This window comes from Athene noctua, chromosome 14 (genome assembly GCF_965140245.1).
Source record: "Athene noctua chromosome 14, bAthNoc1.hap1.1, whole genome shotgun sequence".
NCBI lineage: Eukaryota > Metazoa > Chordata > Aves > Strigiformes > Strigidae > Athene > Athene noctua.
This window is the reverse complement of record NC_134050.1, coordinates 5449992-5475922: the sequence shown is the minus strand read 5'-3', so window position 1 is coordinate 5475922 and position 25931 is coordinate 5449992. Positions and strand designations below refer to the sequence as shown.

At 37.5% G+C, this 25931-nt stretch overlaps 2 protein-coding genes across 3 annotated transcripts in view; one reads left to right on the top strand and one right to left on the bottom strand.

The window, feature by feature from the left end:
* The window catches only part of KIF18A (kinesin family member 18A), a 38901-nt gene extending 23925 nt beyond the window's left edge, over positions 1-14976 (bottom strand). Inside the window, exons 1-10 of the mRNA XM_074917998.1 lie at positions 14943-14976; positions 13685-14081; positions 12872-13029; positions 11718-11822; positions 10592-10702; positions 5065-5262; positions 3574-3750; positions 2649-2723; positions 2272-2381; positions 629-791 (exon numbers count right to left, since the gene is read on the bottom strand). Coding sequence (XP_074774099.1) covers positions 629-791; positions 2272-2381; positions 2649-2723; positions 3574-3750; positions 5065-5262; positions 10592-10702; positions 11718-11822; positions 12872-13029; positions 13685-14012 — 1425 coding nt within the window. The 5' untranslated portion in view covers positions 14013-14081; positions 14943-14976. The remainder of the gene's footprint in view (positions 1-628; positions 792-2271; positions 2382-2648; positions 2724-3573; positions 3751-5064; positions 5263-10591; positions 10703-11717; positions 11823-12871; positions 13030-13684; positions 14082-14942) is intronic.
* The window catches only part of METTL15 (methyltransferase 15, mitochondrial 12S rRNA N4-cytidine), a 95079-nt gene continuing 82756 nt past the window's right edge, over positions 13609-25931 (top strand). The window contains exons 1-3 of one of the 2 annotated variants that reach the window (XM_074918000.1): positions 13609-13632; positions 15696-15709; positions 17054-17333. In XM_074918000.1, the coding sequence (XP_074774101.1) occupies positions 13627-13632; positions 15696-15709; positions 17054-17333 (300 nt within the window). In that variant the 5' untranslated portion in view covers positions 13609-13626. Of the gene's footprint in view, positions 13633-15105; positions 15648-15695; positions 15710-17053; positions 17334-25931 lie in introns of those variants that run through there. The other variant, XM_074917999.1, reaches the window with a different exon arrangement.

The following is a 25931-nucleotide window of genomic DNA, read 5'->3' as shown; positions in this document are numbered from 1 at the left end:
TGATTCTTCTACAAAGACACGAGCATTTGATGCTGCACAACATCAATTGTTCACACTTAGCCCCCAAATTGTTCTCTTAAAATTCAAGGCAACTAAACATAATTATTTCCATTCACAGGACACTGTCCTTCAACTATCCAGACACCTTCCTGGCAACAACTGAAAACACCAATGATAAGAATCCATCTTGTTTAGCACTTTCCTTTCCTTCGCTTTTCCTTATGAAACACAAACAGATTACTCAGCGTGGTAACAGCTTCAAAGACTGTACCATACATATACTAATGCGCTTTGGTTTTGAACAAGAGCACCAGGAGTTTAAGTCTAATGAGGTCTTAAGTAACTATGACAATCAAGCCTACATAAGGACAAGTTGAAAAGTTTTCACAATTAGTAGCAGAAAGCACATCACCAGTTTTCTGTGTGATGTGGAAAGAAAAAGCACACCTGGCATTATTACTACATTTTCTGTATTAATGTCAGAAAATGTTATGAGTGATAATCACGGTGTCCCATTTTAATTAATTAGATAACCATTAAGTAATTATATAATTACTTAAGCAAAATACATACATTAGTATAGAAAAACAGAGACACGATGCTTTGCATTACATTATAGAAAACTCACCTTTTCTACTCTTTCCTCAGAGCACATCAGTTGAATTTGTTCATGATACTGTTTCTGGTAATATGTCTTCAGTGTATTTTCTTTCAGTTGCATTTCCAGCTTCAGGTATTCTTTCCTGATCTCCTCACGGCTTGCAAACACACTTTTAAGGACTTCTTTGTATCTATCATAACCGAAGGATAAGAATAAGTAACAGGTTACTTACTGCAGACTTTTTTTATGATCATCTCCTTTGCAAAGGGAACTTTCAATTCCAAGTTAATAAAATAAATAAAAAATTAAGAGGAAAAACAGTCTGTTACAGATGAACAGTAAATAAAGTGTCAGTACATCAGTAAAGGTTTTATGTACTTGAACTGGAAATGGGATGTGAAATTTTGAAGGGGGTCCCTAAAAATAAACCTTGTTGTATTTATGCAGATGACACTGGGATTCAGAAGACAAACATCTGGAACATCTTCACCTAAGTTTCTATCTCCAAAAGATACTAAATTCTTCTTATACCAATTTATTAAACAGATCAGACAACTGTTGCCATAGACACACAAGGTCTCCTTCAAAAAAACCTGCTATTTCTCAAAAAGGAAAACCACAAAAGAGTCTTCATTTACTCACTTTCTGTGAAGCTCTATTGTACAATTTTAGTCACTAATGGACAACAAAAACCAGGACATGTATCATGTTTTAACACATACTAGGCTACTGGAGGGGAAGAAACCAAACTAGTGATAAAAGGTACTTGAGTTATTCCAAGGAGACCAATGTTGAAATGGCCTCAAAATCTGCTTATCCTTAGTCTGCAATGCAAATCAGAATGACAAGGTTAAGGAGAAAGCTTGGAAGCACTGCCCCATTGCAGTGATGATGCTTTTTCACTTCACTCCCAAGTTCTGAAAATGCAGTACAGAACAGCCCAAAAGATACTGTATGTCTCAGTAATGACAAAACTTGTATACAAGGCATTTCGTAACATCCTACTGAGTTGTTAGAACTTTACATAGAATAAAGGCACAGGTGTCACTGTCACATGCAAATGTTCTAAAGACATGAACATTGAAGTCGTTATAGTGTTTAGTATAAAAGATCATAAAATTAAATACTGTAACAATACTTTAACACACAGGTTCAACTAGAGAGCAAGTTGAAGAGACATTCTTGCCATGTAGTTGACTTCTGACTGTTTCAGAAGTAGCAATTCCATTTTGTAGTGTAATATCTGAATAACTGAGTCTTTTATTCTAGTGTTTTATTACTCTTATTTTAAAGCCAAACAGAATCAACAAAAGAATTCTCTACACTTTCAGAAATTCCGTATTTATATCTAAAAGTGTCCAGAGAATGCTATCATATCTAAGTAAAAATGTGTACTAAAACATACACAGAATTTAGAAATAGTATTTCTTTAAGGATTAAAATAGCCAGCTGCAGAGTGTCAGAGTTTTTACCCTACACTGTTACTATCTATGCAATCTGCACTACTATCTATTGCACAACCAGTTAGAGAATTTTTTTCCTCCATAGTATCCATAGAAACATGGTTCCTCCCAGCTGCCTGGAAAACACAGCAATAAGAAATGAAGGTGAATCTTCTCTCTCAATTTCCTTCACAGTTCGGAAGCAATATCGTAGTGTGATTAATTTACCTTTGTATTTCCACTTGTTGGTTGTTTGGAAGTACTGCAGCATTACGATTTTCAGGAATGCTTGCTTGCTTTTCTTCGTATTCTCTCAGTTTCTCTTTCAACATTAGGATCTAAACCCAAAAGGAACCTTTTTAGTTAAAATATTGTTTTGGGGATTTTTTTGTTTTTTAAACCTATCATTCCATGCTCATGTCAAAAAGCTTTACAAAGGGCTGTATGTGATATTCCTCTTAGAAGACAAAACATCTTTCTCACTTCAAAAGACTGTATGGGAGAATTAGAACAACATTGCCTTATAGGTTCAATCCCATAAACATTTTTTGTATTCAGAATTAAAACAATCTTTCAAACTTATAACAATAGATTTTTTTACATACCTCTTTCTTTTGTTCGTCGCAAATTTTAACATACTGGCTTATGTGGCTGTCCAAACTAACAACATTGCTCTTCAACTGTTAAAAAGAGAAGAAACAAGTTAGAATTTAAGAAGGCTCCTTCATGTTTTCCTGCGTAGTAAATACAATGTGTATAAGTACTACATAATTACATTTACACTATATTACGAGAAAAGGAATGAAGAAAATCCTGACTTGCACAACAAAAGTGTGACAGCTTTTATGGTCATGTCATTTCCCTCAACAAAACAAAAAATAATTATACTTATATGTGCAAGTACATTCTGCATTTATTCAGAGAAGTTTTACTATTTAATATGTATCTTGTCCATTTTATTATAAAAAATATCTTCTAGGTATGCAACAAATGGAAACAACAGTCAAAGAAATTAGGAGCTACAATACCAAGGATTACGACCAAATAAGTCAGAATAATAGAGAGAAAGAGACAGGACACCCCAACAGTTTTTCATTTATCAGTATAATCTCACTGAGTTTCTTGGCTCCAGCTGAATTCTACCTGTAACAGACCTGGAGTAGCTCTTATACAACCACTCAGACATTTCTTTAGCATGCTTTACAGTTCCTTTGGAAAGTAACAGTAAGATACTGGAACCGGCTGTGTATTCTACGAGCTGTAGATTATTACTAAATTGGATGCTCACAAAACAAACTATTTCAAACTGGCAGCATAATTCCACTAATGAAGCTGTGCTACTTTTAAGATAGAAATAGCATCTACTCTATCTACTACATCTACCTCTCAAATGATGAAGAGTTGACTGTAAGAAAAAAAGAGATAACAGAACAAAAATCAAAGAAACCATAATCTTTTAAAAGAACTCACTCTTCTTAATAATACATTACCATACGTTGACAACAGATCAGTAAATACCAACATACTCACAGAAGACTTGATATCCTTTGCTCGGTTTGCATATTTAAGAGTGTTATATGTATCATCATAGAACAATGAAGATGGACTAACAGCAGCTATCATTATTGTTCGGCAATTTCCTCCAAGAGAATCTTTCAATAAACGAGTAAGCTTGCTGTTTCGATAAGGAATGTGCTGTTTTTTGCTCTAGAAAGAGAGTTATATGCATTTGTATGGATTAGTCAACTGTACTTTAAATATTTACCTGCCTAGAAGTCTGCTTACAATTTCAGCAATGCCACAAAACATGAAAGCCAGCCTTGGAACTTTTCTTTGACATAAGTAATTGTTCTCAGAATTACACGTACAGATCCAATGGTTTTAAGTCTCCTGGAACTACTCAATACCTTTATAACACATGTATTAGCCAGGCTACTTTCTAATGTCTGGATACATAACTATTTTTGTGATGTGGGTAACTAAGAAAGACTACATTAACCTACTTTCAGTTCACAGAATAATCGAGATTGGGAAGGACCTTTCAAGATCCATCTAGTCCAAACCCTCTGCTCAAAGCTGGGTCGGGTAGACTAAGCTGCCAAAGACTATGCCCAGTTGGGTTTTGAATATCTCCAGTGACAGAGACTCCACAACCTTTCCAGGCAACCCAGTCTGCTTTGTGAAGCTCTTTTTAATCACATTTACAGAATCTTCATCTTACAGTACCAAGTCAGGTCACTTGGACCCCATTCCCACACTAAATAAATCAATATGAAGAATCTTACTTATGTGCAGGGTACAGATTTTAACTTCTGCCTCCCATTCCAAAAAGATGGTGATGAGAACGTGCGGCACCATGAAGGGACATATAAGCTCTGATCTGTTTCCACTGGAATATTTGAAAAGGAAAATTGCTAACTGACCAGAAGGACAAAAAGGGTGTCACTATAGGCAGTGGACTTGACTGCAGCAAAAGTTCAGGAGGTTTTGTCATTCTCCCACACAACCGTCCCCACATTTTTTCCCTTGAGATGGTGAACCAGATCAGGAGACTGATTTTACTACAGTGAGCAGAGGATGGGGGACGGCAGGGGATGTGTGGATGTATGCAAGGACAACATTAGATAGGTCTCTTCTCCTATAAAAGCCTCCTTCCCTAAGATTAAAGGGCATAAACTTCCGGAAAAATCTTTGTCTGCATAAGGCTAGCTATTTACTCATGCAAGATTCCCTTGCTACATATGCTTCATTTTGAAAAAGATGGTTTAGGAAAGCAGGTACATTAATCTTTGACTCTATCCTTAGGGTAGCTGCACAATGGTTTTGAGAACTCTTTCCCATCAGGACTCTTTCAGATATCACAGTGATGATGGCGGAAACCCCTAAGAAAACCTTAAAGGAAAATGATGATGTAAGACATGTCAACAATGTAATCCCCACTACTCAGTGAGAGCTCACCATTTTAAAAAAATGTTTTCAGAATACTGGGAGGTGAAGACCGCATGGGAAAGCAGCACATACCTTTGGATCTGCCAAAGCATTAATGACATTTCCAAGAGCTAGCAGGGAGCGGTTAATATTTGTTCCTTCTCTAAAACGAGCTCCCTTGGCATTTGTCACATTGGCACGCTCAGAGCCTGCCAGGTCAATGAGAGACATTTTGGCGATGCGAACATTTTGATTAATACTAGCAGTTTTATCTTGCTGTCTTAGATAAATCTACAAGAAAAAAAAGGGAAAATAATTAAGAAGCAACCAGTAAGCAGTCACCAGTCTGTCATTACTCTAAGCAGAAAGTTAATTTTACAGTATAACAGCTGTTTTCAGAAATTCTTACTGGAATCCTTCTCAGAACCCAAGTTATACCTTTCAGTACATATCTAACACCAACAGCTGTCTGTCTTAACGGAAAACAGTGAATCCCTTTCTGACACCTCTTAAACTCACCTGCTTCAGGTATTAATAGGGAAAAAGGAGCAGAGTGTGGTTGCACTGGATTTGGCTGGGATGGAACTGGAGGTTATCTTCTGCAAAGCAGCCAATACGGTACTTCTAAATTTGTAACCCAAACAGTGCTGATAACACCCCAGCCTTTAGGTTTTGCCAAACAGTAGCTGTACAGTGTCAAGGCAGTGGGAGGAAGCTCGCAAGGGGACAGCTGACCCCAACCAAGCAGTTCTCCAAAGCAGCCACTGCTCGAGGACTGGCTGGGCATCAGTCTGCTGGTGGCAAGCAATTGCTCCCCGCCTTTCACTTAAGTGAACCACGAGGTATTTCTCCTCTCCCTCTTGCTTTTGCCCGTTTGATTCTCTCCCCCAAACCAAGTGAGCAGCTTGTTCAGGGCTTACCACAGTGACAAAGACTGGTGAGCTTCAGACGAATGTCATAGCTAAAATAGCTCTTGATTCTTCTGCACTCAATATGTATACCACACTACTGCATTTTAAACTGAAAAAGATGTTCATTTTTCAAAGGCACCTTTAAGAGCATGCCATAAAGATATACGGAGGGATAAACCAGGAAAAAGTCTGGACTTTCAGCGATTTCAACTTAACTACCATAATAGGGAAACAATACTCTTACTGCTATGAAAGCACATATTACTCAGGGTCTTCTGGAAAGTCATGACGCCTGAGGCCACTTGTTCCCCCTCATCCCTTCTTTCCTGATATTTTCATGGTACAGGAGATATACAAGGAACTGAATGCTTTTGCTTCCTTCTGCTAGTGAAGCTATTCTTCCCTCAGGTTTATGAGCAAGTAGGTAGAGCATTATGATACAGTCAATAAGAAGAATTAGTTATCCTCAAACAGCTTTTATGCTTTCAGGATTCTCTATAAGTTTCCCACTCTTTTGGGTGCCTTGCCATTTTTAGGCTAATGGTTACTGGCACTTTCATGAGCACACTTTCAGACAGTGAACTGGGGAACAGTTGCCATAGGTATAAGGTGGTTGGCTAATAAAGACAGTATCTTATCCATTCTGTAGCTTTAAGCTGTGTGCATGAGAAATGAAGTCTTCACCGTGACTTTTAACAGGAAAAAAGATTGACAAGTATTGGGAGTGAATAAAAACTTTATGACTTGCCACAAAAGGTTTGTCTATACCAAATCGACATGTTTCTATACCAAACTATACAAGTAAGTTTGTGGTATTATTTCTAGTACAGTATTTTTTAAAAAGGAAGAAAAACCCACTTCCTTGTACTTACATTGGTAAAGTAGCTATCTTGGGCTGGTAGCACTCTATCAGAACCCAGTAACTATCATTAGCAAAGTAGGGAAATGTGGAGTGACAGCCAAACTATGTTGTATGACTCAAGCTTTTATAAAGATTCAGAGGATACAGGAAATGCCCCAAAGCAGAATCTTTTCTATTTCTTTGTCCGTAAGCAGAACACTTTCAATAGAAAAGTGTGGCAATTGGGATTTTACTTTCAGATGCAGTAATTGCCTGACCTAGATAGAGATTTCAAACTGAAGACAGATGGTACAGTAAGGCAAACCTTGCTTCTCTAAAATCAGCTCAGTATGTCCTGGGCCAAGACTTCTACTACTTTCTGAGTCAGTTCCAGAAAACATCCTGCTCCAATAAAGTAAACAAAAACTAAAGCCGGCATAAAAGAGAACTGATCTCTATGAACAAGAGTAACTCTTAAAATAACAGAAAACTTAAAAATTGAGAGGAATCAAGAGAGCAATAGGGATTGCTCATCATTTACATATCTATGGAATTTAAGAGGCAATAAAGGATAAGCAGGTAAGACATGTTTTGCAGAACGTCACAGATTTGGAGAAATAAATGAGCAACTGGCACAAGCGATTACTTGTCTACTGACTAGTTTGTCATTATTTCTTACAGATGCCAACACTGCTAATAAGTAGATCAAGCAGATAAAGTATCTTAAGAATCCCACTTCTAAAAACTATATGGTTGTCAAATTGCTTAGCTTCAACCTGTACACATTAAAATCTGTTAAGTTTCCAGTTGCTTTCATTGGAACTGGATTGTTGTTACTGTTATTACTATTAGCAACAGTAATACTCCTTTCAAGTGCTACATGCATGTTACCATTTATTTACACACACGTTTTTCTAAATAAATGACGTAATCCTCCTCCCCTCCTCTCAGAGTCACTTCTGTAATAAAGGCTTAAAACCCATTCACTCTTCAATGTGCTATTATTCAAAGGCTGCAGTAGTTTATCTTTGAGATATTTACATAAATCACACATTAAAGGTACAATTGTCTAACAAAACTAATCATGACTTTTACCAATAATGTGTGCACTTGAAAGAAAATAACGCTTAAACAAAAGCAATTAGATATCTTGATTGACAGAGCATCTCAAAACACAATTGCAACAAACATTCAGGATTATCTCATTACAAGAGATAACTGGATTAGGAAAATTGCAAAGAATATCAGAGAAAGTTTTTGCTAGCTACAGCATCCTTGAACAGAATCACTCTGACAGTTTTTGTGAATGAACTGTGCCCTGGGACTGAATGCTGAGTACAGAGCAGAACCTGCTTTGAGCCATGACATGGCAATGCCTAATCTTTACATTCAAAGGTCTTTTCCTTCATGAAAAAAAGTTCTATCACCCAGACTTTTGTCCGTGAATACCAAGTTCAGTCAAGGATGACATTTAACTGACTACAGCTGCATATGGAGACTGGCTGAGAGACAGCCTGTGCATTTTACACCATCAAGGCTACTTTGCTGGCCACTGCTGCTACAGGGACTCACAAAAATCAAGGAATGAACACAGAGATATTAGTCCAGAAATTATTTTGTCAGTTATCTCAAGCTCAAAGACAAAAATATTCGCATTAGTCTGAGCAGTCTTAAAGAATTCTATTATAAACAACAATGACCTCCAAGAAAAATAATTCACAGCTTAATGTATGTGAGCTGCAAAAGTATATACTTTTTGCTTTTTTTGAGTCAGATGCTTACTGTAACAGTATTTGGTAAACATTCAAAGGATTGTTATTTGTACTTTCTTATGCATCACACCAGTTTAGTGTGTAACCCCAAAGCTTATCCATTTTAGAACATAATACGAAAAGCATTTACAAAACCACGGAGTTTTTGTTCAGTGCATTGCAAACCGCATCCTAAATATTTGCTTTATATATACACACACAGGGAAATAACCTATTTGCTGTTCCTACAATATTTAAATATGAGAGGATATTTGTTTTCATTATGTTTTTACTTATATTGCCAGAAATTAAACAATCCTCTCACCTGCAGGCATTCATATTTGGTTCACTTTTGCTGTCTGTAAGCTGGAAATATTTTGAAATGATAAACTTTTTAAAAAGTGTAAATCTGATTATGTATACCAATCCACTTTTTTGGTCATATATTGAAATAAAGTTGTGGTGAGATTTAAGTACACTAATTTTGTCAGTACAGTTTAGTTGGTGAATATGCAACTTTTGCTAACAAGTAGATATATCTACAGTGAGATCAATTTGCCAGAATATAGAATGTAGGCTGGAGAAAACAAACACTCCACCATCCCTGTTCACAAAATTTTCTGTCTTTTTAAAGATACTAGGAGCCTGCAACATATACCTAGTTTATTTAATTGCTTGCCACTTTTAGAAATGAATAAAGATGAATGCAAAGCCTGCCAGATAAGACAATCTAGAGCTTTTGCAGGAATAAAGGTGAGGGAGGCAAGACACTCCAGCCCAGCGAGTAAAGAAAGAGAAATCAGCAGTTCCCTCTGATCTCAGTCTGTGGCACTGTACTTTCTGTCTTATTAAAGGCAGCACATATATGCGACAATACAGCTCTCAAACCCAACATCTTCATAAGAAGTCTTTGCCTTAAATGTACAGCCCTGGGCAAGACCTCAGGGGAAATTAAAAACAGGAAGGGCAATTTCAAACAGAAGTCAAAGGTATATAAGAAAACATAGAAGCTTTTAAGAGCAGGAATGACTTTTGCGCCCTTACATATTTTAGAAGCATTTAACACATTTACTATCTGTTATTAACCTCTCATTAGCACTGACAGTAGAGTTCTGGAGTGCTATCTTATGGCTAATTGCATTGCCATCATCTCTGCTGAAAAAACAAACTTTTGGTTATAGTCGCTAAGCACTGCCTAAGTCTGCAGATAGAACTGACTAACAGTTAAATAGTTCAGCTGTAATGCAAGGAACAGAACTAAAGTTTATTTTAACGTTTTGCCATTCTGGGTTGCAAAACATAAATAATTCAAGGTAACGGGCTTTGCAGTATGCACTAGCAAACAGAAAATACTTTTTAGTTAACAAGACTAATTTTTAATTCTTAGCTTTTTAAAGTATCACAACTTGTATTTAAGAGGAGTCAGAAGGATATGGCGGTGGTTAGGAAAGAGCAATAATTTTCGGAAAAGTCTTAAATTCTAGCAGATTTGTACAACACATGCAAAACTCATCTACGGATACTAAAAATCAGCATTTAATTTTGGTGACAAGGATGTGTATGGAGATATTTTCAGAGAATATGTATCGCTTGAATTGTTCTGAAACTTGGTACACACCAGATTAAGAAATCACGTTCACGTAAAAACCAACATTAACCAAAATAAGCAGGATGAGAAAGTGCTACTTGAGATTATCAGTTTAGTCAGAAATAACAGCATTCTGTGAAATATTTTTTTCCCAGAAAAATGCTGAGCAATGTAATGAAACAAAAAAAGCACTAAAAATCCCCAAAGTTCATTTTTTTAAGATTACAAACTATATTCAAAGCTCAAAATTACAGCTTTACAGAAAAGCTATTTCTTCTAACGAATATTAGTTCGAACTATTATAACTAGAGAGTTTGTCATGAAACTTGTTTTTTCAAATATAATCACTATGATCCTTTCCATATTTACAAGGAATGAGAAGTCAACAAGAAGAGTAAACTCAAAAACTTAAATCTCCTCTCACCCAAACTAACGCTCAACAGTTTTAAAAAAAGAAACCTTCCACTGTATTCAACTCTAAACAAAACCTCACAGTAATGACCACCGTACATCTGCTATATCATCTTACCTGAAAGACAGCATGGGACCGGGAAGAGGAGGCATTTATGTCTGTGGGATGCTGTGTTCTATTTTTATTTCCATAATCCAACATTTGAAGGATTTCCTCCGCTGATTTAGGCTTTAAGGGTAGAGCAGAAGATAAATGTACTTTTTTTTCTTTTTTGTCAACTATAGGAGATCCTACACTGATTCTAAAATACATTAACATACACCTTCAAAAAAAAATAATGAAAGAACCTAAAATTTTAGTTACCTAGAAATAAGAGAAATTTCCTGGTTTGGAACAGGAAGTGAGGCACTTCAAACAAACATTCTCAGCTGAAAAGCTAAGTAAGGTACAAAAAGCAAGCACTTAACTGCAGAAATTTGAAACATTTTTTTTTCATAAAGAAATTAAAACTGCAAAGTCCTCCATAGTTAGAAGAGGTTCTATTTAAGAATGATTGATTGAATTTTTCTTGTACTAATGCATTAAATAGTGATATACTAATTTTTTTCCACACAAGATCCAAGCTTTGGGAAGGATGGTGTTTAGAGTGAGCCAAATTAATAACGCTGTTTTCTGGTGAAACATCATTCCACGTACACAAAACCTGGAAGCTACATAGCATGTAACATACACTGAAAGACTCCAAGAAAAGTGGTCCGCAAGAGTTGATTTTCAGACTGGAAAACTGCTATGCTGGCCTAGAAAAGTAATTTAGCATGAAACTTTTCAAACATGGTTATTTAAAAACAAAACCAGGTCTGAGATGTTGCAGAGGTATAGAAGACTCCAAGACAACACTGAAGGCAGTGAATTTCTTTTTCAAATATTAAGATGTTTTAGCAAAAAAAAAAGAACCTTCCAAAACCTGAAGATGAGCATTAAACCAACAGTATGCCTTTGATAATAAGAAATGAAAGCTGTAACCTTTTGTAGTCAAGAATATTAGCAGGTTTTTTTACAACATGCTTTTCAATAATTAATTAGGCTTGTAAGTTACTAAGGTATTGGCAATTATGGCTAAGAAAAAAGCCCACTAGGAAATTGCTAAGCTGCATGCAACTTTCACGTATCAGTGGGATAGGAACTTCACCATTTTCTCCAACACACTGTAAGGCTTCCTGAATTTCAGTACCTATTTACATACCTGATGTAATGTTAGCCCTTGAACTACAACCCCTTTCTGGGTATCTTCACGAACAGCCAGAGGTCCTGAGTTTACCAGCAGATCACGAATCTGTTCATTGTAGACCTTTGAGAGAGAATTTAAAATCTTTTAATAAAACTGTTCTACCATACTTGACAGGATTAAACTTAGCCAACGAAAAATCCCACAATCTTTTTTAATACTTCAAGGCAAAGTATCATTTTTTTTGTAGAATTTTTGCCAGACAACTTTCCTCTAGAGTTTGAAATATTAATTCAATTTGCATGAATTATTTTAGCGGTTGAAGTGGAAATCACTCTTTCATCGTAAATAATCATTTTAAAAAAAGAAGTTTTTTGACAAAAATCTTTTGCAGCAAGCATGAATCCAAAGGATTTATTATCCTCTATTACACCTTCATAATCTATACTTCAGTGAGATTTCTTAATCCAAATGTACTTCTCTTAAAATTCTGAAGTATCTTACTACTTGGTCTGGGGGAGCACTTGAAATAGCACATGGGAAAGCAAACTTATCCCTCTCCTCCTTCTCCTCCCCCAGATATTAACTATTCTTCTATTAAGCCTTTGAGGGGTATAGACAGTAACAACTTTACTATTATTGCTTGACAGCAGTGCCAAGACAGGTTGGAGAGGAGACAAAGACCAAAAGCAATATTTGTAAAAAGTTATCCATTGGCATAGGCACTCTAATTCAAGTAGTTGTACTGTCTCAGATAAATAAACAGAAAACGAAAAAAAAAAAATCAAAAAGGGATTAGATATCACTTTGTTGTGTGATTTCAGAGTGCTTATAGGATTTTATTGCGAAGTCCTGAAACACAAACCCTGAAAAGATATTTTCTTGTACACATCAACAGATGTTCAGAGGGATATAACTGATCAGCAGGACGGAAATCGTAAGAATGTTTAGTGAATATATTAGAACAGATATGCCTTTTTGGGCAGCTTTCTGTAAAACAGTAACAGGTGCCTATGAATAACACCAAATTTGTGGAGTACAGTTCAGTTCCATTCTTATCAGGGACACATTTTGACAAGTCCCAGAATGGGCCATGGGAAGGCAAAACTGGCTTGTCTTCATTTATTAAAATATGCCTTATTAAAAGTGACATACCAAACGCAGGAAATTACCTCTAAATAAGAGACAGCAACATTGCATATTTTATCTTCTTTTATTTGATCCATGCAATTATAAAGTGCCATCATGGTTAAATACATCACTCCGGGATCTTCAGGGGAACCTAACATTGTATGAGTCTTCCCAGCTCCTGTTGCACCATACGCAAGCACTGAATTTTCACAAAAAAAAAAAGACAGAAAGATGTACTTTATAGCAGTAAGCTGATCAGGAACACAGAAGTCAAATGGACATTCACACATCTCCATCATTCCGCACAGGTGTTTTCATAAAGTGATCAAATTTCTTACTCAGACTTTACCTTTTACAGCTGTTATCAAAACTGTTTCAAAATTAATTTACTTTTGAATTTTCAGCTCAAAATTAATCCAGTGGCAATTTACATGAAAACATTATTTGGTTACTCTCATAGCCCCAAATCATGAACTTATTACAGGTAGGTATATAATGTCCTTACCATGTTCCATTTACCAATTAAAACCCCAAGCTCTTAAAGAGACTGCACAAAGCAGGCTACCTAGTTGAAAAACTCTTTCCAGAAGACTCTCCTCATAAGCACAGAGATGTTAGATACAATTCTTAAGTCTATTATAGCCCTAACACGAACTCACCTTCAAAATAGATTGATTAGAGCTAGCCTAAGTTCAGTAGGCTAAAAAAATCTGCCTCTCAAATCTATCAATTAAAACAAAATGCTTTATTTATATCTCAGCCTTTTTTAAGGCTTCTGAAGCAGTCAGATAAAACGATGGAAGCCCTATGGAATCTAGTGATGTTTTTCAATTGAAAATAAATACAAAAATTACCTGTGCAGTTATATCCATTTAAGAAGCCATCAATTAGACTTTTGGTAGTATGCTCAAAAACTTCCAGCTGGGATGAACTTTCAGCGAAAACAGCATCGAAGACAAATTTAAGATCTTTGTTTTTTCTTTTATTAATATCCCTATGGGTCAGTCTCTTCCCATGAAAGAAGCTAACTTCTTCATCCTTTGGATCAAATACCAATATATGCTGGTCAACAACATGAACAACCTTGCTAAAGTTTCCATCTTTCTCCTTTTGAGACTCTGGGCGGACACGGACCACCACTTTCACATGATTACAGACATCTTCTTCCACTGTGGCAGACATAACAACATCCCTTTTGTCCCTCTTCTTTGCTTCTAAGACTTTTTCCGATCAAGCAGATGAATCTTCTCTCTGCAATTGACAAAGCAGAGTGAAAGGCCTTATATTTCAACCGTACCTTTCAAATAGTTCACACCTTTAATCGGGACTAACATTATGCACCTGTGCTGGCTCTGCTCATCCCTTCTTAAGTCCTCTGGACTAACACAATTTGTGATAATACTGTAACTCGTCTACAAGAGTGACCTAATTCATCACAGCTTTAATAAAAACAAGTAGTATTTATCAAGGAAATTCTGAAGTTTATTTCAACAGTTTGGACTATTGATTCATCTACTGGCTTTCCTTTATTTCAGAGCAAGTTTGCAGACTAGCTACCAGTTTTCCACAAAGTGAAACAATTGATTTTATTGTCCTTCAACAAAACACAAGAGCAGACACTTGTCTGCTTTCTGTGGGTTTTCGGTTTAGTCACATCGCACGTAGGTTTAAAGAGACATTTAAAGTGGGAGTCACATTAACAGAGCTTGCCGAGATACAGAAAATATTCCATAGACGCCAAACCCGAATTTCTTTTTAACGGGCCCTCCTTGCCGACAAGAGAAGGTCGTTCACTACTAACAACAGACACTGACCCGCGTGGTAAAGGTTTTCGGCGGCGCCTTTTCAGTTTCGGGGCAAACCCGCCCTCTCCCAGCTGAGCCTCCCCACAGCCGTTAGCATAACCGGGACACAACCACACAACAAGGCCCTAACGCGGCGGGAACGCCCAGAAATCGGCGACCGGGACAGCCGCGGCCCAGCCCCGCCCGGCCAGCTGGGCTCGCTCCTCGCCCCGCCGCAGGCAGCTTGCCCCCAGGACCCACGGCCAGGCCGAGTCCCCCGGCTCCCAGCACGACTCCAGCCCTGCCCGCCGCCCGGGCCGCCACTCACCTCCGCGCCCCGGTGCAGCAACCGCCGCCCGCCGCGGCCGCCGAATTCAAATGACAACAGCCCCGCCCCCCTCCGCCTCCTCATTGGCCGTCGCTCCCGTGACGTCAGCAGCGCGACGGCGCCGACGGTAAGCGCGCGGGGCCCTGGCTGCCCCCGCCGGTGCTGCGGGGCGGCCTCACGGCGCCTCGTAGCCGGGCGTGCGTCCTGCGGCTCGGCCTCATCCCGTTGCCTGGGGTGGTGGTTCTGCCCGCGGTGAAGTTGTGGTGGAGGTTTTTCTGCAGCTGTGCTGTGGGGGCGGGTGCGGCGTTTCCCGCCTTTTTGAATCTCCTGAGGGAGCGGGGGAGGCCTGGGCGGAGGGGAGGCGCGGTATGTGTGCGTGGGGAACGGGCCTGAGGGCTGCGGGGCGGTAGCGGAGCCCTTGGGGAGGGAGGGGTGGGTAGGCGGCCTCTCGTTCTTAGCGCCTCTTTGTGTCCTGCTGGCCTGGCCCAGGCGGTGAGTGGCCCTCGGCGCACCACCGTGCGGCCTGGCCTGGCCTGGGCTGGGGGCGGCCTGTTTGCCGCTTCTCCGGTCACCTTTGGGGAAGAGCATTGTGGAGTCGAGTTTTCATTCCGTGGTGCCTTTACCGTCGGTTTCGGTGCAAGTCCCGGTCTGCAGGTGGCTGCCTCAAACTGCCCAAATGCTGCTTACGATGTGTACCGTAAGAAAGTACGTTTTCCGTTCACTCCTAATAAAAAAAAATAAATAAATCCCTAGTTGTGTAGAATGAGGTTGGTTGTAAGCAAAGCGTGTCCCTGGTGTTAACAGTAACTTCTGGGCTGATGCCATCGTAGGACAGTGTGAGTTGGGTGATGATTGTTGGTCTTCACCCTGTTCATACAATATTTTCTGTGAAGGTATTGTGGTTCATTGAAAAACCTCAGGACTGTAGCATAATTGTGTGAGGTTATAGAGTGATACACACTCCCAAGTATAAGGGGAAATAATGCTTATCTGGGGCTTAAATTATCAGAATAATGTGCCAGAGGTGATGACTCAGCATATTTTTTACAAATGTAGATAAAATATGTGAAGCTTCTGGCTAGGTACATCCAAGCAAATCATGTAATAAAAACCTGGTAGTTAAAATAAGGTTCCTCTTCTGTTACTGGGTTAAATGTAGGATGACACTTTTTTGGAATGGTTTTATGTCAAAGCTTTTAGCTTTCCTGCCAGGCAGGAGAAAGTATTCAGTTCAGTATTACAGGAGATCTTATCTCCGTAAAGAAATGCAGATATCTTATAAATTCTTATTATCGCTTCTGTTAAATTTTTAATTTGGTGTTTGTTTTTTTTTTTTTTTTACAAAGGTAAAAATTTGCTTAGGTCATTTGCTTAGGTTATGCATATTCTGCTAGTAGGTTACTGACTTGATTTGAGAGTGTTTTGGATAGAGGGGAAAAAAGCCTGAGTTCTCCATGTGGTTAAAAGACAAACTATGTAGCTAACCACTCTTATGTTTCCAGGGTTTTGAGTAGTATTTCAGTTAGTTATACTCTGGAGAATTCTTTACCTCTGGCTGTACTCAAAGTATTTGGTATTACAAGATGTAATGCATGATAAAAAAAGCATTTACTACAGGTGTAACACTAAATTATAGCACTTCTAAATACAGTTGTGCTGTTTGATTTGTCCATTCCCCTTTTAACTAGAAATATGTAAAACTTGGCAACTAGAGTGCTACTATTCAGAGCAATTGCCCCATTATGTGTGGCAAAACAGAAACAGTTTGAAAGTAAAGTCGCTGTTCTGGTTGTGCTCAGATTTGGTTAGTCATTTAATGTAGCATCTCTGGGACATTGTAACACTGTTAGAGTCCTGGCAATGAAAAGAAAATGGTGTTCTTTATGAAAATAAAACTTGTTGCTTGAATGTGAGTGATTGGAAATAATAAGGCGATTTATGGTGAGTAGTGAAAATTCTGAAAACAATGTAAGCGATTCTCACTTTTTGCTGACGTATCTATAAAACTGCCCATCTTGGGCTGTATAATGTTTTATTATAGCATCTCCACTTTGTTCTTTAAAATTTACTGCTTGTTTCAAAGTAATTCCTGACATCTATTATTTTTCTAGGTTGACCAGCTCCAAAATGTTATCTCAGTGTCTGTGCCAAGGTTACAAATGTTTGGTTTTACACAACTTAAAACTGAATTCAATAACTGTGGCTACTTTGGCCAGAAGGATCCATTCTTCAGCAAAAAAGCCTTCTGACTGTGAGTTAAAGGAACAAACTGTCCAGAAATGTGAAACTGAAGAGTTGCCTCGAAGTACACAAAACAGTAACTTTGGAAGATTGCACATACCAGTGATGCTGGAGGAGGTTGTTAATTGCTTATCCCCCCAGCCAGGCCAGGTGAGTTAAATGATTAATTAACATTTCTGATTCAGTAGCAGTCCCCCAGAAAAACTTATGCAGGGTAGGGATAACTTGTTTAGAGGGATAAAGGGATGCTTTTTAGGAATCCGATGCACCTTTTAGAAGTTCTAAATTGTTTTTCAATTCAAATTGGGTTTTATTCAAAATAATAAATATCTAGTAGCTGCATGTTTGAATCCCCAAATAAGCAGTATTTGTTAAAATTGTAGCAAGTATTTGAATAAGTTCTGGCTTTTATGCTTGTCTTTCTGGATTGCTTTTGTGTATTTCTAGGGTTAGGTTAATTACTAATAGTAGCAGAGAGTTCTCATGTATGGTTGTCATCAATTTGTGAAGAGCTCTCTTCCTGTGGTAGAAGAGTTAGTAAGTATGTAGATTTTAAAAATCATTATCATCATACTTTGTTCTGAAATAGTTATTTCCATGGTTTCACTTGGTTCGAGGCAGTGTGTTTCTGTAGGGTATGCTTACACTGCCTAATGCAATGCATTGTAGAGGTACTGTAGTTACAAAGTAGCTGGGGATGGTACCAGGAGTGGTTTAGCATCAGTGACACGGAAATATTGCAAGTCATCTTACTTGGCTGCAGTGCTGTGAGTAGATTCCACCTGGTATGTGGGTTAACTCAGGTCTCTCTACACCACAGTGTTGATATACCTACGTTTTGTTGATGTGTGCGCGTAACTAATGTTACATAGTCCCTTTACAACAATGATATACAGTGAAATAGTTTTCATCTGAGGGATCCTAAATACAATATTAAGTTGAAAAGCTTTCTTATACTGCTTAAATGGTTTTCACATTTCAGATGCTTTCATCTGTCATTTTAGTGCTTTAAGTTAGCTTCGTAGAATCTTATTAATGTAGTTTTACTACAAAGACTGAAATGATACATGAAGAATGTTCAAAGTGGGTCTATGTGTATGCTTATTTCTGTTCAAAAAAGGCATTGTCCAACAGTGGCAAAGGCATATGGCAAGTTTAAGGTGGATTCAGGGATCAAAAACCTGTGGTCAAATCCTTTTGCACTGCTTTTTGAGAACTTCTTTGGTCTGTGAGATAACATATCATTTTAAGTGTTTTGAAAACCAGAGAGAATCCAAATAGCGTTATTTTTGTAACATACACGTTGCTCTTCCATGTGTTCTATTGTTGAAGATACCTAAACTAGTAAAATTTTTAATTAAAGTTCAGATTGCATTCAGATGTCAGAACTATGATGACGTTTTCACACATTAAATGAACATATAAGTTGTGATGCTGTATGTAAAATATTTTTTCCTGTTGTGTGCATTTCTGCTTAAATAAGAATTAAGAACAGGCTGATGAAGTGACTGTTTATTAAACTGTGTCTTTGAATATATAAAAACTTATTTGGCAACAAAACTTGCAAAAGAAACTCTATTGGTGGTTATAAGCTGTGGAGAGTAACTATTGTTGTCCCTGAAGGCATTTTGATAATTTAAATATTTATGGTTGTAAAATAGCTTATTATTGGGGTGGGACTTTTTCAGGTCTGCGTATGCATGGTTTTGCAGATTCATAAGCTAGTGGTGACCTGCTAAGGACAGATACAATAAAGCACAAGTGTGTTACCTTGAAGAGAAGCATTTTTAATATGTCTAACCTGTTTAGCATAACTGAAAATGAAACCAGCGCTTCCATTTTTCTTTGTTTTAAAGACAGAGTAAATCATGTTTTTGCAGCACTTTCTGAAGCCAAGTTTTGAAAAGGAGCAGTGTGCCAAAAGATGCAATGTATCGAGTTTTGCTAGAGTAAGCTTCAGTGACATTTTGAACAAAGATTGAGGCTGTTTCTTACTGACGTGAATGGCTGTACAGTTTCTGTTAACATGGATATAGAACTGTGGCTGTCATATCAATTTACATTTTTAAGGTTATAGTATGACTAGGAAGTCTATGAACACTTTATTTTGTGGATAGGGAAGGTAATGTTCTGATCTCGAATTTTGTTTTTCTGCTTTCTCCTCTCCTATACACATGAAGATTTCCTTTAGTGGGCTTTAACACAGTTACAGTCTTCGGTTAAAAAAAAAAAAAGCTGATTTGGCCTTCTTATATTTCTTGCTGTGTCCTCAGACAAGGAGTAGCCATTATAAAGAAAAATCCAATTAGAAAGACATCATTCTCCTTATGGTTTTGGTCAGTGAAGGGGGTTTTCATTTTACTTAGAGGGGTTCCTAAGACAACAAATGTTACTTAAGAGTGAGTCACAGCTGAGATAAAGATGTTAGTACCCGCCTACTGAATATTGTTGACTGTCTCCTTTGTGGAAATTGTTTGTCAGGGATTTAAGCAATAGTATTTTCAATTTACATTTGATTCTTTTTTTATTGCCTCAGAGCTTGTTTGTACAAAGTCCCCGTAGCAGTCTTTGAAGCATATTGTACAAATTAGTTTTTACTGATCTACCTCACTTTTCCTCAATGAAAGGTCTGTTGCAGTAAATCCACACAAAGTAATTTCCTCTTTAAGTTTACTGTATTGACTAAACTACATTTTAGTTTTTTCAATCCACTAGTGTTCTTTACATATACTCAACCAGTGTTTTGGCAGTTGACTGGGCAGCCTGAGTTTTCTCTGTTCTCTTAAACTGTAAAGATAACAAAGAACCAAGTGTATTTTCAGAATGAATGTGTTTAGACATCCAGAAGCATGTTTTCCCAATTTTCACCCTATCTTTTTTGTTTTTAACATTGCAAGTTGCTTGCCTTTTAACTAGAGCTGCGGATCTCTTTCACATCATATGGCTGTATTTCATTAGCTGTGAGTTCTAGTGTGAATGCCAGAGGATGAAACTTTGAAATTTTAATTATTCTTATGGGGGTCTTATAATGAAAGTTCTTAAAGGTTGCAAAGCTGTAGGAAACTTTGCTGCTCCAGCACAAACAGCACAACTTGATGTATAATATTATTTAAACTTCAACTAAAACAAAAAAAAATATGCCTTACTCAGATTTTGTGGGGTAGCCAGTAATCTGATGACATACGTAGTTGTGTGTTAAATATGATCTAGAATAAAATGGAGATACAGTAAGGTCTAGCAGTAGTATTTGGTTTATGATAGTTCTGGAAGCTTTTTTTTTTAATACCTGTAAATTAAATGGAGGTGGTCAAACTTGATATAAGAAAGAATAAATGAGACCACTCTCTCTTCCCCAGTGTTTAAGTGATTCATCAAAGGCAGAGTTAATATCAGATGATCTTTTCCTCTCATGATATTAATTTGTGTCTAAAAACATAAGGCAGTTAATATTCCCCAAACAGATTTTTGTCTGACATCATCTTGAGTTACTGGAACTTCTTGTGGAGGTATCCTCTTTGATTAATAATACTGATTAGTTTTTACTACCTAGTTTTTATTGAAGGGGGTATCCTCTTTGTCTTGGAAATAATGTGTGATACCTAACTTCTAGAGAGAGGTGTTTCTTAAAAACATTCAGTTTTGCGATCAGCTTCCCTTTTGGTCTTTCAGGTATATATTGTTCTCAGGATAGCTACTATTTTCATGCATCCAAATGTCAGATGATTCTTTTTCAACTGAGAGGTGAGCATGGCCTTTTCAAAATAACAAGAGGGAGTGTAAGAAGTTGCTGACAATCAAACATTGGTCTTTTGTCACTGAAGTGCTGCTTGAGCTTTGCAATTAGTTTGAAGCCAGTAGCCTTTCACCTCCTGGAGTTGTCTTGCCACTGTTGGATGTTGGTTTGGAGGATAGTTAGTTCCTTCCTGTTCTGCAGAGCTAGTTGATCAAGTCATAGATGATATTCAAAGGAAGCTGAGGTAGACTGCTGGTGGGCAGAAGCGGAGTCTGTTGTTATGAAATTGTTGTCTTAGTTTCTTTATATACTTGTCCATATGTCAGTATTCCTTTTCTTTTTCTGCCTTATACTGAGTGTAAGCTCTTAAGGACAAAGATAACCTTTCTCTGTACAGCACCCTGCAGAGTGGACTTCTGTTTTGTGAGAATAGTGTCCAAGGATTATGGTGTATAAATAGTTATGTGGCTATGCTGGTGACCAGTGTACTTACTGTAGTACCTCCAAAACCATCTGCAAATAATTTAGAACTGGAACAACCCATTTACACTAAAGGCTCTCAAAAGTGAAGTTTTTTGAAGGGTGTCCCAAGGTAAACAGGAATTGGAAAGGGACCTGAAAAAACTAATTCTGAGTTCTCGAGTTGTATGAGGTATTTTGTAGGATGCAACCAAAATACTGGGTTTGGCATGAAATATTAATTACATCATGAGATAAATGCTGAAATACTTGTTTTGGAAAAGCACAACACTCCATGGACATAGTAACTGTCTTTATCTGTTTAGCCTATTTTCCACCGGACTTGTAAAATGAAAGTAGGCGACATAAAGCAATTGATTTATATAGTGATCTTTATTGTAGGAACAACTATATGTTTTTCTTATGGGAAGCATGCTGAAAATATCTTTCCATATGCAAATTGTAGGGTTACTTTTCCCATGGCAGCAGTACAGTGATTTATGTAGTGACTGATAAAGATAAGCCATTGTTGTAAAACAGGAAGAAAGATACTGGAACTTACAAGAGGCAATAAATTAATATAGAGAAATTCTGAAAATATTCTGGGTATTACAGAGCACACTTTTTTCTGTGATACTTCTCAATACTCCCCCAGTAACACTGCAGTATTTCAGCTGATCATGTAGTTCCTGTGTAGGTATCCTTTCAGTCACTCCTGTCCTGCCTGATTTCCTGGTTGTGTATATTGTGAATTTACGAAAGAGACTAGCCAGGTTTCGGATCACAGCCGTGCAGGGAGCTGTGTACTAAAATGTGTGTAGAGTGTGTGTATGTGTGCAAAGTGTATTTATTTTCTGTGCTGTGTGATAGGAAACCTGTTAAATGGTATCTCATCAGAGAGCACTGTTTAAAGTATTTGGCTAAAATCATACTTTAAAAGGGAACTTTTTGATGAAGTTAGCATTTGAATGTAGTGCGTGACAACAGAAAACTTTGTCAAAGTATTTTCAAAAGAGTTTCAATTAAAGTCTGCACAAGATAGTACCTCAAATATCTATTATTATTTAAAGTAATAATATTAACTGGTTTTATGATGGTAGTGTCTACGTGGGGATTTGGAAAACCAGATCCCATTTGCTTAAGCTCCTTAACGTAAAACTGATTGCTCTCTGCTGTGATGAGCACTCTAAATAAAAAAGTAACAAGGTAGAAGGACTATTATTTAACAATGTGATGCCAACAAATGTCCTATGTGTTCTATGGCATCTGCATCTGGGTGAGTTCCATCACAAGATGAGAGAGGGAGGAAGGGGATAGGGAAGAAAACAGGACAGGAGATGGTGTTCATGAACAGCTTGTCAGTTGGGGGAGTGAAGAAAGTCCAATCATGCTTTTTAATTACCTGAAATTTCTTGTTTTGCTGTATTCAGTAGTGGGTCCCAAAATAATACAGGGATCATAAATTCCCTCATGACAGGTGACTTAAAACACATCAAATTTATTTGAGAGCACTGCACAACTGTTCTCTGTTTTGAAGCTGGTACTGCTGTGTGGTTAGACTGTGCTACCAGGAAATTAAGAATATTGTATTGAAGCTGAATGATGACAAGGTATGAATGAGGCACTGTGAAGAAGTCCCTTCTGCTTTTACTTTTTTATACTTCAAGGTTTTGCTCGTTAGAGTGAAAGTACCTAAAGAACTTGGATGGGGGGGAAGAATTACTTGATGGCTACAGCTGCACAGGGAAGAATCTTTTGGTTGTAATTCTTGGACATCTGCCCAACCACCTCTTCTTCCCACCTGCAGCATGGCTCTCAGCAGGCATATCTGAATGTTATTATCGGCAACGGCAACAAGATAGCTCTCACCAACTTTATTCTGCGTCTTTCTCTCTCTATTGCGGTAGAGGAGGGGATGCCTGCAGCTGCTGTCTCCAAAGAGACCAGCAAGGGAACTTGGTCTGCCTACTGAGAAACTCTGCAGATGCACCAGATTTCATTTTATTGTAATACTGGGTTAGCTTGCTGTTATCACTCTATCTCATAACGAATGATAGTGCTTCAGGAGACTGTTTAAGATGCTGTGTTATAATAAAGCAAGATTCAATGCTTTCGGGTGACTCAGCTTGTAATGACGCTGTATATGCTCTCCTTTTCTGTTGTGACAGCATTAGTCTTTGCACCTCTTGGGGAAAACTAATAAAATTCACCAGAAAGTAATCTAAGAGCTTTAAATTTTAACTTGAGTGAGCCTGTGATCGCAGAAAGGGTGATAATTAATAAATGTAGCTACTCATTTCCTCCCCATCTAGTACTGTGTGTCTTATTTAGTCAGCCTTTTGGCTAAGCTTTCTTATTAAATATTTGAATTCGAGTTTGCAAACAGGAATACAGACTTTTTCTACCACACAAAATATTACAAGGAGTTTATGGTTACAATTGGAATATGGGAAATATCTGCAGTTTTTTTCTTACTTTCTTGTCTTTCTGTTTAGGATAATCCTGTTGTGAGTAGCTTTGCACAGGCTTGTTATGCATAAAGAGATAATTAAAAGGTTAAACTACCAAAATTGATGATTAAAATGAATATCTGAAGTCCAAATGTATGGTCTGATTATTTTTATTTACATTTTTCTTTTCTTCCTGGAGTTTGAGCACATCATTTTCATTCCAGTGGTGTTTGCTGGTGCTCAGCATCTTGGGAAAAGACTTTTCTAATAAGTGTTTTAAACACTGAGATCAACTAATAGTGTTTCCGACTTCCTCCTTAGAAAAAGTCGTATTATCTGATGTCAAATTGCTGTAGGCACCTGGCAGCCAAGACATATCAGAAACATGTACATGGCTTTTTTGGGTTGGCTAACCATAAATATTAAAGAATGGATTAGATTTTCAGTTGAGCCTTTGTAAAATTTTCATTGCATCTTAAATACCTCAATTATAATTGAGGAAAGAAGTTTCTTCTGAGGTAGCTGAGGAAATCAGGTCTGTCTTCCTAAGTCTAGTGATTAGCTGAAGTCATTCAGACATTGAAATTTTAATTTCCTATGGAAATGTTAATAATGGCATGCTTGAGTCATAATGTCGCTAAATCTAATTCCAGACAACATTACTCTTAGGAGAATGAGTAAAGTAAATAATGCATACTGAAGCGAGGCCTGCCAGAGCTGTCTAAAAGCAGGTGAGAAAGGCAGGTGGTGGTGGTTTTTGTTTGCTTCTCTTACCTCTGATCTGAGAGGGATGGGGGAAACTCATCTGTGTTCGGTTGCATCGAGGAGATTTGCTCCCAGAATTTTTTCTGGATGTTTCACTCAGTTCCATGAAATGCAGTGTGTGGCTGGCAGGTTTCACGCTAGACAAGGAATGGCACTTGGAGGGTCAGGGACGCGGCTCCCTTTGCTTCTGGATGTGCGAGGATCAGAGTGGTTTACCAGCGAACGGACTTGTTGTGCCAGGCCTCTCTGAAGGACTGAAAATTGATGTCTGGGAAAACTGTCATTGTATTTTAAGATAAGTTGTAGGTGTTTACAGGTAGAGTATTCCAGTATGTTCTGTAGAATCAAGATCGCAAATTAAAGTGTGCAGTTTCAGAAAATAAGTGAAGAAGGCAAAACAATAACAAAGAGGTAAAATGCCTTTTTTGTGTATTAATAAATAAATGTTCATAAGTAAAGAAGGGAGTATCTTGCCTCTAAAATTGCCGTTTCATATTTAGCTGTAATGAGAAAATTGAACCATTGCAAAGAAAATATATTTGAAATTAATTTTGAGGCTATTGAGTGATGATGATTGATGGGCGCTTCAAAATATCGTATTCATAACAATCTTCTTTCCCCTCTGTGTGTAATGATCTAGAGAGGGTTGTTAGAGAATGCAGGTACTGAAATGCTTGACTATGAAGACCTAGTCAGTGATCTTACAGATATTTCAACTGTACGCTAGTATAATTTAGTAGCATCCTCTGTCAGTGTGCTGATGAGATGAATGTGAAAAATGGGTAATAATGGGTGCATTATGTTGAACTGTTGAATAGACCAGTACTGGAAAATCATTTTATATTGTACTTAATACTTCATGTGAGAAGGTTGTTTTCCTACAAAATGCCAACTATTTATTTAAATTCCTCTTTGTAATGTAGATCGTTATACGTGGAGTGTAAACAACTTTTTATCATTTCATATTCTCGCCGAGTGCTTTTGGAAAAAAATTACAGTTCAGTTATGTTCCACCTATCAGTCCTTATGTTTTCAAATTACATGTGATAACTTTTTGCATGGATGAAGGACCTGTACTGTATAGAACTGATCAGAGATATTTTTTGCTTGCAAGTAAAAGTCATTTTTGCTGTCTATTTTACTTGCTTCTTTCTCTTCTCCCTAGTAGATACCAAAAAAAATGGTTTGTATGGTGTAGGATATGACCATTAGCAGAAGTATAAAACTGTAAGATTTTTTTGGTTTGTTCATCATTATTTTCTAGCAGGTGATGTCATAAAGCAGAAGACCTTTTAATCCCTTTATAGTATTTTCACTGACAAGTTCAGCTCTTGTATATTG